A 16,826-nucleotide genomic window follows, 5' to 3' on the forward strand; every position below is an offset into this window, starting at 1 on the left:
TTGATTAGAGAAAGAGAGGAAGGGAGAGGGGGAGAGAGAGAGAAACATCGATCAGTTGCCTCCCACATGCAACCCCAAATGGAGATCAAACCCACAACCTGGTTATGTGCCCTGACTGGGAATTGAACCAGTGACCTTTTGGTGCATGGGATGATGCCTAACCACCTAAGCCACACTGGCCAGGGTGGTTTTTACATTTGTAAATGGTTGGGGGAAATACAAAGGAAATAATGTTGCATGACACCTGACAGTTATTTGGAATTCAAATTTCAATGTATCTAAATGAAGCTTCATTGTCATATAGCCATGTCCACTCATTTACATATTGTCCATGGCTGTTTTTGTGTGGCAACCAGAGCTGCATAGACGTAACAGAGACCTGTAGCCCATACCACCTGAACTCTTCACAACCCTTTTCCAACCTCTGCCTTACAAGATATAAATGTTATTTTCATGCTTCCAAGGAAGATTAGGGAGATTCCAAACACATCTGATGGAGTATGGTGACCATATCCCATGGTGTATGACTTTAACTCTTGCATTTCTTATGCTTTTGAAGTGAATTTGTTTTCATTTTTCTCTCTCATTAATGATAGTAGCTAAATAAGGTGGCTCTGAACAGCACTCCAAGGAAGGTTCTCACACCATTCCCTTTGGACTTAGCTTTACATCTTAGTTGTAATTCAGAGAAAGAAATATTGCCCCTGAGAATTGTGTACAGTACAAACCAGCCTTGTGAATACAAAAATGACAGCGGAGTGAATGGAAGCTACACAGACGATCTCCCAGGACCAAACGAGAATTACAACTAAAATAAAGAAAAATTGTCAGAATAAAGCAACAGAAAAGCAGCGGGACAGGACCATATAACCAGGGAAACTGGTAGGATATGCAGAAGCACGAGAGGGTGGTGGGCTGAGAGCCCACGGACATCAGTGGTCTTAGCTATGAGCATTGCCCTTGGGGATAAAATACTCAGCTTCCTCCACAGTACAGAGGGCCAAACAGAGCACTGTATTGGCTACAGCCACTCACCTGGGGCTCTGGCTTGCCAATCTACCCAGGAAAGGATGACTTGACAGTGGTGTTTAATGTGGGCCCTCCCACGCTCATCCAAACCCAGCAGAGGAAGCCACAAAGAGCAAAACACCAACACCCACAGGGAAAATTCGGCAGGCTCCAAAACCCACTCAGATAACAAAATGGTGAAACGAAGAAACAAATTCCAAATGAAAGAAAAGAAGAACTCTATCAAAGATGAGATAAATGAAATGCAGTTAAGCAAATTATGAGAGGTACAGTTCAGAGCCATAATCTTAAGGAAGCTCAACAGCATGAGTAAGGACATCAACATCATGAGTAAAGATATAGAAACATTGAAAACCAACCAAGTGGAAATGAAGAATGACATAGCAGAAATAAAGACCACATTGAAAAGACTAACCAGCAGAGTGGAGGAAGCTGAGGACCGAATCAGTGAATTAGAAGATAGGGTAGAAAAAATCAACCAATCAGAAAACAAAAAGGAAAAAAACAATTAAAAAACGGGAATATAGCTTAAGAGAACTGTGGGACAACTGGAAACGTAATAACTAACATTCACATAATAGGAGTCCCCGAAGAGGAAGAAATTCTGTAAGGGTTAGAAAATATGTTTGAAGAAAGAGTGACAGAAAACTTCTCTAACATGGTGAAGGAAGAAGGCATTCAAGTTCAAGAAGCACAGAGAGCCCCAAGTAAGGAGAACCCAAACAGGCTCACACCAAGAAACATAATAATTAAAATGCCAAAATTAAAGAAAAAGAGAGAATTCTAAAGGCAGCAAGAGATAAGCAACAGGTTACCTACAAAGGAAATCCCATAAGGCTCTCAGCTGACTTCTCACAAGAAACACTACAGGCCAGAAGGGAATGGCATAAAAAACAAGGATCTGAATCCAAGACTACTCTATCCAGCAAGGCTATCATTCAAAATAGAAGGACAAATAAAAAGCTTTTCAGACAAAAAAAAAAAAAAAAAAAAAAAGGCTAAGGGAATATATTAACACCAGACCAACACTGCAAGCAAGATATGCTAAAATGGCTGCTGTAATTAGTAGAAAAAATAGCAAGAAAAACAGAACCACACTAAACAAAAATGGCAATAAATAAGTACATATCAATTGTCACCTTAAATGTGAATGGTTTGAATGCTCCGATAGAAAGACACACGGTAGCTGACTGGATAAGAAAACATGACTCACATCTATGTTGTTTACAAGAGACCCACCTCACAGCAAAAGACTCACATAGGTTGAAAGTGAAGTGATGGATAAAAAATCTTTCAAGCAAATGGAAAGGAAAAAAAAGCTGGGGTAGCAATACTGATATCTGATAAAGTAGATTTCAGAATGAAGACAATAATTAGAGACAAAAAAGGCCACTACAGAATATTGAAAGGATCTATCCAACAGGAAGATATAACCTTGGTAACCATATATGCACCCAGTATAGGAGCACCAACATATGTTAAAAAATCTGCTGGAAGACTTCAAAGGAGAAATCGACAGCAATACAATCATAGTAGGGAACCTCAACACCCCACTGACATCAGTGGATAGAGATCACCTATACAAAAAATTAACAAGGAAACACAGACTCTAAATGAAGCGCTATTCAAATGGATTTAAAAGATATCTAAAGAGAATTAATTATACCCCAAAACTGGAGAATTTACATTCTTCTCAAGTGCACATGGGATATTATCAAAGATAAACCACATGTTAGGGCACAAACTAAGTCTCTACAAGTTCAAGAAGATTAAAATTGTAAAAAATAAAAATAAAAAAAAAAGCTCTTTTCTCTTTGGCAAAAGCTCTTTTCAGATCACAATGGCATGAGACTAAAAATTAATTGCAACAAGAACACTCAAAGACATTTGAAAATGTGGAGGCTAAATAGCATGTTATTAAACAATAAATGGGTTACCATGGAGATCAAGGAAGAAATTAAAACCTTCCTGGAAACCAATGAAAATGAACACACAACAACACTAAATCTGTGGGATGCAGTGAAAGCAGTTCTGAGAGGGAAGTTCATAGCACTACAGGCCTACCTCAAGAAACAAGAAAATTTCCTAATACACTATCTAACCTCACAACTTAAAGAACTAGAAGGCAAACAAAAAGAAAATCCCAAAGCAAGTAGAAGGAATGAAGTATTAAATATCAGAGCAGAAATAAATGACATGGAGACCAAAAAAATTCAAAGGATCAATGAAACAAAGAGCTGGTTCTTTGAAAAGATAAACAAGATTGATGGACCCATAGCTAGACTCACCGAGAAACAAAGAGAGAGAACCCAAATGCACAAAATCAGATATAAAAGAGGAGAAATAATAACTGACACCACAGAAATACGAAGGATTGTTAATAAATATTATGAACAGTTATACGGCAACAGATTCAACAATCTAAGCAAAATGGACCGATTTCTAGAAACACATAGTGTCCCAAAACTGAACTGGGAAGAGATAAAAAACTTGAACACGCCAATAACAATAAAAGAAATTGAAGATGTAATCAAGACTCTCCCAGCAAACAAAAGCCCAGGCCCAGATGGCTTCACGGGGGAGTTTTACCGAACATTCAAACTATTTCAAAGATTCCAAAAGGAAGGAAGACTTCCAAACTCCTTTTATGAGGCCAGCATAATTCTAATTCCAAAACCAGAAAAAGACACTGCAAAGAAAGAAAACTACAGGCCAATATCCCTGATGCACATAGATGCCAAAATCCTGAACAAAATACTAGCAAATCGAATCCAGTAATACAGCAAAAAAAATTACTAACCATGACCAAGTGGGATTCATCCCAAGGAAGCAAGGCTGGTACAATATTCGCAAATCAATATATGTGATACACCACATTAACAAAATGAAAGACAAAAATCATAATCATATCAATAGCTGCTGAAAAAGCATTCGATAAAATTCAGCACCCTTTTCTGATAAAAAGGCTCAGTAATGTGGCAATAGAGGGATCATATCTCAACATAATAAAGGCCATATATAAAAGACCTACAGCCAACATCATCCTCCATGGGCAAAAACTGAAATAATTTCCATTAAGAACAGGAACAAGACAAGGATGCCCACTTTCGCCACTCTTATCTAACATAGTACTGGAAGTCTTAGTTACAGCAATAAAAAATAAAAGGGATCCAAATTGGAAATGAGGAAGTGAAACTGTCATTATTTGCAGATGACATGACACTATACGTAGAAAACCCCAAAGACTCCATTAAAATTTACTAGACTTAATAAATGAATTTGGAAAAGTAGCAGGATACAAAATTAACGTCAAGTAATCGGCGGCATTCTTATACACCAATGATGAACTCACAGAAAGAGAAACTAAAAAAAAAATCCCATTTACCATCACAGCAAAAAAAAAAAAAAATTAAGATACCTAGGAATAAATTTAACCAAAGAAATAAAGTACCTATTTGCAGAAAACTACAGGACATTGAAAAAAGAATAGAGGAAGATACAAAAAAAGTGGAAGCACATACCTTGTTCATTGATTGGATGAGTTAACATCATTAAAATATCTATACCACCCAAAGCAATCTATAGATTAAATGCAAGCCTCATCAAAATACCAAAGACATACTTCACTGAACTATATCATATACTTCAAAAGTTTATATGGATCCAAAAGAGACCCTAAGTCACCACAGCAATCTTGAAAAAGAAGAACAAAGTTGGAGGGATCACATTACCAGAAATAGGTCATTAAAACAGCCTGGTACTAGCACAAGAACAGGCAGATAGATCAGTGGAACAGAATAGAAAACCCAGAAATAGACCAAAGACTATATGCTCAATTAATATTTGACAAAGGGGGCAAGAGCATACAGTGGAGTAAAAACAGCCTCTTTAATAAATGGTGTTGGGAAAATTGGGCAGCTCTATGCAAAAAAATGAAACTAGACCATCAACTTACACCATACACAAGAATAAATTCAAAATGGTTAAAAGACTTAAATGTGACTCATGAGTCCATTAAAATCCTGGAAGAAAATGTAGGCAACAAAATTTCGGACATCATACTCAGCAGAATTTTTACCCATACATCACCTAAGGCCCCAGAAACAAAGGAGAAAATGAACACATGTGACTACATCAAACTCAAAAGCTTCTGTACAGCATAAGAAACAACCTCCAAAATGGAAAGGCAGCCCACTCTATGGAAGAGCATAATTGCCAATGATACATCAGATAAGGGGTTAATTTCCAATATCTATAGAGTGATCATACAGCTCAACAAAAGGAAGACAAAGAACCCAATTAAACAATGGACAGAGGAACTAAATAGACACCTCTCCAAACGGCATACAAATGGCTAAGAGACATATGAAGAAATGCTCAACATCACTAATCATCAGAGAGATGCAAATTAAAACAACAATGAGGTATCACCTCACTCCTGTCAGAATGGCCGCCATCAACAAATCATCAAACAAGTGTCGGCGAGGGTGTGGAGAAAAGGGGACTCTAGTACACTGATGGTGGGAATGCAGACTGGTGCAGCCACTATGGAAAACACTATGGTGTTACCTCAGAAAATTAAAAATTGAACGTCCATTTGACCCAGTGATCCCACTTCCAAGACTATACCCTAAGAAGCCTGAAACACCAATCAGAAAGAATATATGTACCCCCATGTTTGTAGCAGCACTATTTACAATAGTTAAGATCTGGAAACAGCCCAAATGTCCATCAGCAGACGAATGTAGAAAAAATCTGTGATACATGTACACAATGGAGTACTATGCAGCTATAAGAAAGATAGATCTCTTATCCTTTGAGACGACATGGAGGGACCTGGAAAGTATTATTCTAAGCGAAACAAGCCAAGCAGAGAAAGACAAGTATCATATGATCTCACCTATTTGTGGAATATAATGAACATAACAGTCTGAATAACAGGGTAGTCCTAGAGACATGGAAGTAGTGTACAGATTGACAGTTCTCAGAAGAAGGTGTGGGGAGTAGAGATAAACCACAGAACTTATATGCATGTATGCATAACCAATGGATATGGACAACAAACCTGGGGACAGGGCGGGGAAGGGAGAAAGGAGAAACATCTGTAACATAAATTAGTTAATTAATTAATTTTAAAAAAAAACAGCCTTGAATTGCAGTGTCTCGTTGACTTAGAGAAATGGTTTGCCAAAGAGAAAAACCATTACCCCATAGGTATGAGGATGGAGTAGGAAACACCTGAAAGCGTCTTCCCACCTTTCTCAATGGATAAACTACATGCATTTAGTTAGGAAACATGTGTCTTATAAGAAAAAGTGATTCTGAACTGACATAATAAATACAGATATGCAAATGAAATAACGTATCATCAAATAATGATTGAGTGCCTTTATTTTTTTATTTATTTTTTAAATCCTCAAGCGAGGACATTTTTGCATTTATCTTCAGATACAGCGGGAGGGAGAGAGAAACATCGATGGGAGAGAGAGAGAAACATCGATGTGAGAGAGACACATCAAGTGGTTGCCACCCACACGACCCCAACTGGGGCCAGGGACAAACCGTAACCAAGTTATGTGCCCTTAGCGGAAACTGAACCCAGTACTCTCTGGTCAGTGGGCGATGCTCTAACCGCTGAGCCAAACCAGCAGGGCATGATCGAATGCCTTTAAATGGCTCCCCAAGCTGAGTGAGGTTCATCTGTTCATTCCACACATACTCACTGAGCACCTACTAAACGGTTACCCAGCTGACCTGAAACAGATGTGGTTCCTGCCATCATGGAGCTCACAGTATAAATGGGAGCTATCACCTATCAGTTAGTTACACAAATGGGTGTGAAACAGCAGCTTTGATGAGTGCTGAGGTTGGAAGGTGGGGGTTGGAGGGTAGGGGATGGGAAGGCTCCAGCAAAGGGCCAGATGAAGTCTGGGACATCAACCTTAGATGTGCTGTTCAGGATTTAGTTCTTATGCTAAACACAAAGGAAATGTATTGAATTGTTTTAAGGAAGGAAGAGGAGTGATCAGATTTGTGTTTCAAAAAGCTCACTCTTGCTCCTAAGTGGAAAAGATGGATGTGGTGTCACCAGAGGGCTGTTACAAAGGTTAGATAAAAGGCCTAGCCAGGTCAGGTGGCTCAGTTGGTTGAGTATCATCCCATACACTGAAAAGCTTTGGAGTTTGATTCCTGGTCAGGGCACAAACCTAGGTTGCGGGTTCAAGCCCCAGTCAGGGACTGTATGGGAGGCAACCAATTGATGTCTCTCTCTCTCTCTTTTTCTCTCCCTTCTCTCTCTAGAATCAGTAAAAAATATATCCTCAGGTGAGGATTCAAAAAGACAAAAAAGATACAGGCAAGAGATGCTGGTTTTGTTGACCAGAGGGTAGTAATGCATAGGAAAAGAAGTGAGAACTTTGGGAGGGACTAGAGGGGTAGAATGCCATTGGCTGAGACAGGAGGAGGAGCCTGGTTTGGTGGGGGAGGGGACCACGCTGGGAGGATCCTGAGTTTGGTCTTGCACAGATATTTACACTTTGGAGGCAGCCATCCTGAACTCCCTACTTCAGATATTTATCTTTTCATTTGTCTACAGGTGCTAAAGCTTTACACATTAGTGTTTTCCAGAGACTGTTGAGGGGAAATGGGCCTCTGCCTCACTGCTGTGCATTCATTCTCCAGAAACAGCACAGTGTGCAGTGCCCCATGGCACACACAGGGCCAAGTGGAGTCTGACTCAGCTGTTGCAGAGCCAGCCCTCAGGGACAGCAGTGATGTTGTCACAATAGGGACCCTCCCACCAATGCATCAGCAAACACCTCTGGCCACAGCACTCCTGACATTTTCTTTTTGCTTTTAAAAGTTAGGGAGTAAATGTAAAATTGCTGGCCTTTCAGTAAATAACATGTGCTTCTTCCTTAAGGTGCTCATTGTAAAAATATTTGGTTATCATTTTTTTAGAACTCACAGTATTTCTTTATTTTACAGCCATGAAAACAAAAAGAAACTAACTACCAACTTAAAGTCTAAAGGTAAGAGAAATAACTGGAGACCAGATTTTCATTTTGTGTTTTGACCAAAAGAATTGTTTGTGAGCCCTGGCCGGTTTGGCTCAGCAGTTAGAGTGTCGGCCCGCAGACCAGAGAGTCCTGGGTTCAGTTCCCGCTAAGGACATGTACCTCGGTTGCAATTTGTCTCTGGCCCTGGTTGGGTTGTGTGGGTGTCAGCCACTCAATGTGTCTCTCTCACATTGATGTTTCTCTCTCTCTCTTCCTTCCTTTCTCCCTCCCGCTCTATCTGAAGATAAATGCAAAAAAAAAAAAGAGTTGTTTGTGACATGTATTTGGGTTTTTTTTTATTTTTTATCCTCACCTGAGGACATTTTTCCATTTTTTGTTCAGATAGAGTGGGAAGGAGAGAGAGAGAGAGAGAGAGAGAGACATCAACGTGAAACGGACACATCAAGTGGCTGCCACCCTCACGACCAACCAGGGCCGGGGACAAACTGCAACCGGAGGTACGCGCCCTTAGCGGGAACCGAATCCAGGTCTCTCTGGACTGCAGGTTGACACTAACCACTGAGCCAAACCGGCCCGGGCTGTATTTGTTTTCTTGTGTATAGGCTGTGAAGTATGCCTGTGATCACAAGGGCAGGACTTGCAGCTCTCCCTGGGGTGATGTTGTCTCTGAGGGGATTGGAGGACTTCAGTGACAGGGCTGTTACCTGAGAACACATGGGTGCCATAGGTCAGAAGCATAGCATTTTAATTTGCAAGTATGAATATTCAGGAGATCCTGACCTCCACATATAATTGATTACCAACACCAGTATATTCTACCTATGAAATGTTTCTTGCCTCTTTTCCCATCCTCACTGCTAATGCCCTGCAAGTATCCAGTGCTCAAGACATGATAGAGCTCTTACAGGAGACTGAAACTAGTTTCTTCACACCCAACCCCTTCTCAACTCATGACTTTCCTACACCTACCCACCAGCATCTACCTTCTTACCTTCTTGATTAAAAATTGTCAGTGCAGCTTGGCTGGTGTGGCTCTGTGGCTGAGTGTCAACCCATGCACCAAGAGATCACCGGTCGATTCCTGGTCAGGGCACATGCCCAGGTTGTGGGCCAAATTCCCAGTAGGGGTGTGCAGAAGGTGGCCAATTGATGTTATCTCTCATCAATGTTTCTGTCTCTCTCTCTGTTTCTCTTCCTCTCTCTCTCTAAAATCAATACAGAAAAAAATAAAAAAAGAATTATCAGTGCCTTCCTAGTACCTGCAGGATAAAGTCTATAACTTTCACCCTTTGTGATCTGGCCCTATACCTACTCTCCAGCCCAGTCTTCCCAGAGTCTTGTTCTCTTTGTGGCTAGTCACAACTAGGTTTTTCCAGATATACCACACCTGTACTCTGTGCCTTTGCTCATGTTACTCCCTCTCTATAATGTTCCTTTTTCTTTTCCTAAGCCCAGCGAGCTCATATTGATCCTCCAACATGCAGCTTACAAGAAAAGTCTAACACTCCTTTTAGACTAACACTGTGGCATATTCCCTGATAAGCTTGGGCTCTCTCTACTCCTGTTTCCTTAAACCAATTTCCAGTGGGTTATAATTGAGAGTATGGGTTTGAGATATAACCTAGGTGGGACTCCTGGCTTAGTGACCCACTAAAGCTGATTTGATCAGTTACTTAAGCTTTTTCAGCCTCAATTTTATCAGTAAAACAGATATTAATACTTACCTTACCAGGTTAGTGGAAGGATTAAATGGAGTCATATATAAGAAGTCATCACAGAACTGACAGGTTGTGCCATTTAGATATTGGTCATAGAGCTTATCATTGTAGCAGACAATATGCCCCAGCACACCCTGTCTGATCACTTTGGATGTGACTTCAACACTTCACTGACATGCCCTTGGCCTTCTACATCAGGCAGCTGTGTAGACCTGAGAGCTTTATCTGGCCACAGGAGTAGATAAAGCTCCTGTGAGAAAGCTCCTTTCTCATAGGGAAAACCAAAGTGCCAGGGAGTTTATACCTTGGTTGAGAACAACCCTCAACCAATGAGACATGGGAGTTGGTGGATAAATAACCTCACTTATTCTTCTTTGGGACAATTTGAGGAGAGTTCTGCAACCTCTCAGAGGGCCCCCTGCAGGACTGAGCCCCGGGTTTCACCACTGCCAGCCCTTCCCATTTAATGTCCTCTGTGGCTTCCTCTCTTTTCTGTATCACTCTCCAAGTCCTCCCAGCCCCCATCATTCCCAGGATTACCTCCTAAATAAACTTTGTGTCAGTATAAACCATGTCTCCCCTTCTCCTCTCTGCTCTTATGAAGAATAGAGGGAGATCAAGGTGGTGGGGCAGCTGAGTGAGGTGGCATTCAGACCTGATAAAACACTCAGGTAAGCCTACTTCTGTGTTAATTACATGGTGTCCCTAGTAGGCCTTTTGCACACCAGTGCGCCAATTAACCAGTCCAGCTGATTAAACTGAGCTAATCAGAGTATAGAGATGTTAAATAGCTGTCTGGTTTTTTCTTCCAGGCTTCAGGAGTGAGTCTGATGACAGTAACTCAGAAATTGAAGCTGCTTTACGTCCTAGAAACTATAACACATCCATGGATGATTTTGATGATTTTTATGACTAATAAACTATAACAGCTGTTAAAATAAAGTATTTAAACAAATTGAAACCCTGTCTTCATATGTGAGTTCCAAAATAAACATTATTTTTAAGTTTTCTAATTGTTTAATATGAAAAGTTGGGATTACATTGCTATTCCACAGAAATTTTATGACAGAATTATGAACTAGCATATTCATTTTTCACTGTCATCAAAAAGCAACGTGGTGAATGCAGTGCTTATCAAAATTCACATTGTTTTTTTGTAGAAATTGACAAACAGATCCTAAAATTTATATGAAAATTTAAGGAACCCAGGTTTGAATAAGAAAAAGTTGAAATACACTTCTCAGTTTTAAAATTTATTAAAAACCTGCAGTAATTAAGACGGTATATTACTGGCACAGACATATAGATCAATGAAATATTGACTTATATATAATCTAGAATTGATAATCCAGAGATAAACTCTCACATTTATGATCACTTAATTTTTGACAAGGGTACCAAGACCATCCCCAATGAAAGTATGGTTTTTCCAATAAGTGATGCTGGGACAACTGGATGGTTTTATGCAAGAGAATGAAGTTAGATCCCTGCCACACACTGTATACAAAAATTATTTCAAAAGGAATAAGGACCTAAATGTAAGAGTATAAAACTCTTAGAAGAAAGCATAGATGTAAATTAGACTATTGCATTAGACAGTGGTTTCTTAGACATGACACCACAAGCATTAACAACAGAGAAAACTAGATACATTGGACTTTACCAAAATTAAAATTTTTTTACTGCAAAGGATACCATCAAGAAAGCAAAAATACATTTTGGAGGCAGTATGGTGAAGTAGAAGGGAATTATCAAGAATTCATTTAGAGGACTTCCGGTCAAGATGGCGGCGTAGGTAAACGCGGTATCGCGTCCTCCCACAACCACATCAAAGTTACAACTAAACTACAGAACAACCATCATTCAAAACCGCCTGAAATCAATCTGAATGGAAGTCGTACAACGGAACTAAGAAAAAAAAAGCAGCTACATCCAGACCGGTAGGACAGGCAGTGGCGCGGTGGCAGCGGCGCACAGCGGCGAGACGGGCTGGTCCCACACCCAAGCGTGGTGGATAAAAATCAGGAGGCTCCCGCGGCTGGGAAGGTCCTTCCTGAGGACTGAGGGGTCCCCGTCCCACACCAGGTGCCCCATTCAGGGTTCCAGTGCCAGGAAGAGAAGTCCCCATAACTTCTAGCTGGAAAAACCAGCGGAAACTGAGGCTCAGGGAAGCTGACCTGGCTGGAGCCACAGGCAGCTCCCTAAAGGGCCCGCACATGGACTTATCGGACTCTCTCCCTCTAAGCTTGGAGGGGAGGCAGCTCGAGGGGCACCAGAGACATACAGGGAAGAACTGAGCTGTTTGGCACTGGAGCGAGTGCTGGAGAGGGGGCTTCCTTGGGGACAAACGTGCTGTCAGAGGCCTTTGTTCCTTTGGTGAGCCCTTCCCGGGGGCGGCAGACAGAAGCCATATCTGGGACTCTAGCAACCTGGCTCACACTGGTAGCCCAGCCCTAGTGACTCCCTGAGGCCCCGCCCCGCCCCACACAACTTTCAGGCCCACCCAAGCTGTTGCCACTTGCTTAACCATAGGATTGGCTGGTCTTGGATCCTGCTTCAGGTTTTTCCTAAATTCTTTCAAACGAGCAGCACCGGGTCTCAGCGAACCCCATACCTCTCTTTAAGTAATACACAGAAACAAACACAGGGAGGCAGCCAAAATGAGGATACAAAGAAACAGGTCCCAAATGAAAAAACAGAACAAAACCCCAATGAAAGAACTAAGCGAAAGGGAGATAAGCAACCTAACAGATACTGAGTTCAAAATACTGCTTATAAGGATGCTCAATGAACTTAATGAGAACCTCAGTGAACTTAGGGAGGGCCTCAAGAGCATAAAAAAGGACCAGTTAGAAATCATGGATACACAGTTAGAATTAAAGGAGGCATTAACTGAAATAAAGAATAATTTACACAGCTTCAATAATAGAGTATGTAAATCCAAGGAGCAAACCATCGATTTGGAATATAAGGAAGCAAAAAACACCCAATCAGAACAGCAAAAAGAAAAAAGAATCCAAAAAAAATGAGGATAGTGTAAGGAGCCTCTGGGACAACTTCAAGCATACCAACATTCGCATCTTGGGGGTGCCCGAAGGAGAAGAGCGAGAACAAGAAATTGAAAACCTGTTTGAAACAATAATGGCAGAAAACTTTCCTAACTTGGTGAAGGAAACAGACATACAAGTCCAGGAAGCACAGAGAGTCCCAAACAAGATGAACCCCAAGAGGCCCACACCAAGACACATCATCATCAAAATGCAAAAGGTTCAAGACAAAGAGACAGTCTTAAAAGCAGCAAGAGAAAGGCAGCTAGTTACCTACAAGGGAGTACCCATTAGGCTGTCAGCTGATTTCTCAAAAGAAACTTTGCAGGGCAGAAGGGAGTGGCAAGAAATATTCAGAGTGATGAAACCAAGAACCTACAACCAAGATTACTCTACCCTGCAAAGCTGTCATTTAGAATTGATGGACATATAAAAACTTTCCCAGACAAGAAAAAGTTAAAGGAGTTCATCACTACCAAACCGTTATTATATGAAATGATGAAGGGTCTTTTTGAAGAAAAAGATAAAATGTGTGAACAAACAAAATGGCAATGAATACATATCTATCAACAATGGAATCTACAAACAAAATGAACAGGAAGAACAGAAACATTCTCATAGATACAGAGAACATTTTGTTGGTTGCCAGTTGGGAAGGGGGTTGGGGGAATGGGTGAAAAAGGTGAAGGGATTAAGAAGCACAAATTCATTGCTAGACTGACAAACCTCAAAGGGAAAGGGGTTGGGGGGCCGGGAAGAAATAATCCAAAGAACTTATATGCATAACCAATGGACACAGACAATAGTGTGGGAAAAGGTGGGAGGGGGGCGGGAATGGGGTGGAGGGGGTCAATGGGGGAAAAATGTGGAACATCTGTAATACATTTTACATCCAACAATAAAGATTTGGGGAAAAAAAAAAATTCATTTAGGATTGGCTCAAGATGGCAGAGAGTAAGTAGGTGGATCTTGCTTGCAACTTTTCCTAGAAACAAACTGGAAATTAAAACTAATCTGGGGAACATTCACCCTGAATTGCCAACTAAAGGCTACCTGAAGAGAAGTCTTAAAACCAAGGACTAGCAAAATAAGGCTACCTCAATACTGGTAGGAGGGTTGAGATATGAAAGGGGCTGGCCCTTATCCCATGGGTGGCAGATCAAGGTTACAGAGGTATATCTCAGCTGTGGGGGGTTCCCCCTGAGAGGAGTATTGTCTAAACCCAGCCTAGGGTGCCAGGACCAGAAACAGGTGCCTATATAGCATCCAGCTGTGAAAGGTGGCAAGGTTTTTGTCCATCAAGGAGAGGCAGAGCCTGCTAGAGACAAAGCCACCCTTTTAAAGGGCCAGCATGCAAAAAATAAAATGTATAAATATAAATAAAGAGCCAGCATGCAAGATTTTCATCCCCAGCCACTCACCCTGGGTTCCAGCAGAGGGCGGGCCGTATGGGCTGTAGTTGCCTGAAGAGAGTCTGTGCTGGGTGGCTTTGGGGAGAGACAAGGGGAACAGCTGCCAGGATCCCCATTCTGGGTCATCCTCCAATACTGCAGCAGCCATTTTTCTTGGTAGAAACAATCCCCTCCAAGTGAGCGGTATCAGCTTGGGGAAAAGCAATTACCCCACCTTCTAGAATCCCTCTCACTACACTTTGCATCTTAAGCCCTGCTGAAGAGTCAGTGGAATAGTCTGGGGAGTAGAAGTCTGGACAGCCTCATGGGGTGTCAGAGACAGGCTTTGTGGTGGGGCCATTCCCCCCGTGTTCTTACAAGCCTGACTGGCACTTTCCCATCATGGGAAATTTAATAGAAACACCCTCCTGGCTTCTGGCAGCCCCAAGCTCTGAATTCCAGAGGCCCCACCTGACTACTAGGAGCTGTGCCCTGCCAAGGTCAGGGGGAGAAAAAATCTGTGTAACTGAGGCGGGGGAACATACCATCTATCCTGAAGTCTGAACAACACCTCATGGGAGATAAAAATCGTTCCATCCTTCCGATCCTGCCGGGGCTCTTTTGGAGACTGGGCCTTTCAATGATGAAGCCTAACAGCCAGCCAACAGGTAGAGGCAGGCTGAGGCAGATCCCAGAGTGCCTTGGGATGTTCACTGACCCACCCCTAGGCCCTGTACTGGTAAAAACCAGCCTTAAAAGCAACACTTGGTCCTTCCCATGAGCAACCAAGCCCAACAGAGACATCCACAAACTGAATCGCTTGTAGTTTCAGATTGCTGAGGGCCTGGCATAGACAGCATCTGACATTGGCTTAACCAGAGAACCTCCCAAAATCAACACACCAAGTAAGTGGCCAGCTTCAGCAGCATTCAACAAATGTCAAAAACTGCATATCTAAAAGGAGATCGTAGCAGGCACTAAATTCTGCTGAGGCAAGCTCTACTTTTATCTTTTTTATGCTTTTCCTTTATTTCTTCCTTTCTATTTTTTGTCTATTTTCTTTCATATTTCTTATTTTTCTTTTTCTGTTTCTTATTCTATTTTTTCTTTTGTTTTCCTTTTCATATTCTTAATTTTTTCTTTTTTTCCTTTCATATTACTTTTTATCTTCCTCTTATATTTTTCTTTTTTAATTTTATTTTCTTATTCTTTTTGTTGTTGTGTTTTGCTTTATGTTATATTTTGTTTCGTCATCACCTGTAACGGCTTACAGGACATGGTCTGGGTTGAGCTCATAGTCAGCCAGCCTCAGGATAGATCTCACCCATAAAGGGGCCAAGAGCATCAACACCAAATTACCACAGGAGGGCCCACATAACTCATGCAAGGGACATTTCTAGAGCATCAAGCTAGGGAGATCAAGGATACTACATCCGGACTTCTGGTCAAGATGGCAGCAGTATCACCTCCTCCCACAACCATATCAAAATTACAACAAAACTACAACACAACCATCATTCAGAACTGCCTAAAATCGAGCTTAATGGAAGTCCCACAACTACAAAATTAAAGAAGCAGCCACACCAAGATTGGTAGAAGGGGCAGAAGCGCAGATGAGCTGGTCCCACAGCTACGTGTGACAGATAAAAATCAGGAGAGACACTTCGGCTGGGAAGGTCCTCCCTAAGGAGTGAGGGGTCCCTGTCCCACACCAGGTGCCCAGCTCATAGTTACAGTGCCAGAAGAAAAGTCCCCATAACTTCTGGCTATAAAAACCAGCGGGAACTGAGGCTGAGGGAGGCTGCAGCTTCAAAAGCCCAAGGCAACTCTTCTTAAAGGCCCGCATGCAGACTTACTCAGACTCACTCCCTCTGAGCTCAGAGGGGAGGCAGCTTGAGGGCCACCAGAGAACAGGGAAGAACTGAGCTGTTTGGCCTCAGGATGAGGGCTGGAGGGGCAGCTTTCTCCTAGATAGATGTGCTGGTGGAGGTCGTTCTTTTGGTGAGCCCTTGCCCCACAGGGCAGGCACACTGCCACCATATCTGAGACTCCAGCAACCTGGTTCAAACAATTGGACCTGCCCTGGAAATTCCCTGGGGCCCTGCCCCACCCAACTTTCGGGCCCACCCAAGCTGTTTCCAAAGCCTTTACCATAGGATTGGCCTGTTTTGGATCTTGCTTTAGATTTTCCTAAAATCTCTCAAACAAGCACATCTGGTCTCAGCGAGCTCCATACCTCTCTTAAGGGGCCCCAGACCTGGCACTGGAAGCAGCCAGACTTGGTTCACAACTTGGCTTTTCCTGGACACCTCCAAGCCCAGCACAAGAGGCAGCCATTGGCAGATCACTTTGTAGCTTATGCCGGTTGGCCCTGGATAGAGCAGACAGTCGCTGACCTTGCCCCAGAGCCAGCACACCCAGTGGACAGCTTCAGAACACAGCAAAGCACCACCCTCCAACCACATCCACAAGTGACACACTCAATGAGTGAACTCAGTGGTTACCAGAGTCCTGCTGAAGTAAGTCTTGCTTTGTGTGGTTGGCCCCTACACAGCTGATTCTCCAAGGTAGTCAGAGGCCAGTGGCTAGTGGGCACAGCCAGTCCTTGCAGCTGATCAGCCA

At 42.2% G+C, this 16,826-nt stretch overlaps 1 protein-coding gene across 3 annotated transcripts in view; it reads left to right on the forward strand.

Moving 5' to 3' along the window:
* The window catches only part of KIZ (kizuna centrosomal protein), a 226,783-nt gene extending 216,099 nt beyond the window's left edge, over positions 1 to 10,684 (forward strand). For all 3 annotated transcript variants that reach the window (XM_036244184.1, XM_036244185.1, XM_036244186.1), the window contains 2 exons: positions 8,017 to 8,060; positions 10,579 to 10,684. In XM_036244184.1, coding sequence (XP_036100077.1) covers positions 8,017 to 8,060; positions 10,579 to 10,682 — 148 coding nt within the window. In that variant the 3' untranslated portion in view covers positions 10,683 to 10,684. The remainder of the gene's footprint in view (positions 1 to 8,016; positions 8,061 to 10,578) is intronic.
* Positions 10,685 to 16,826: the final 6,142 nt, after the last annotated feature.

The sequence above is a fragment of the Molossus molossus genome, unplaced genomic scaffold (genome assembly GCF_014108415.1).
Source record: "Molossus molossus isolate mMolMol1 unplaced genomic scaffold, mMolMol1.p scaffold_m16_p_6, whole genome shotgun sequence".
NCBI lineage: Eukaryota > Metazoa > Chordata > Mammalia > Chiroptera > Molossidae > Molossus > Molossus molossus.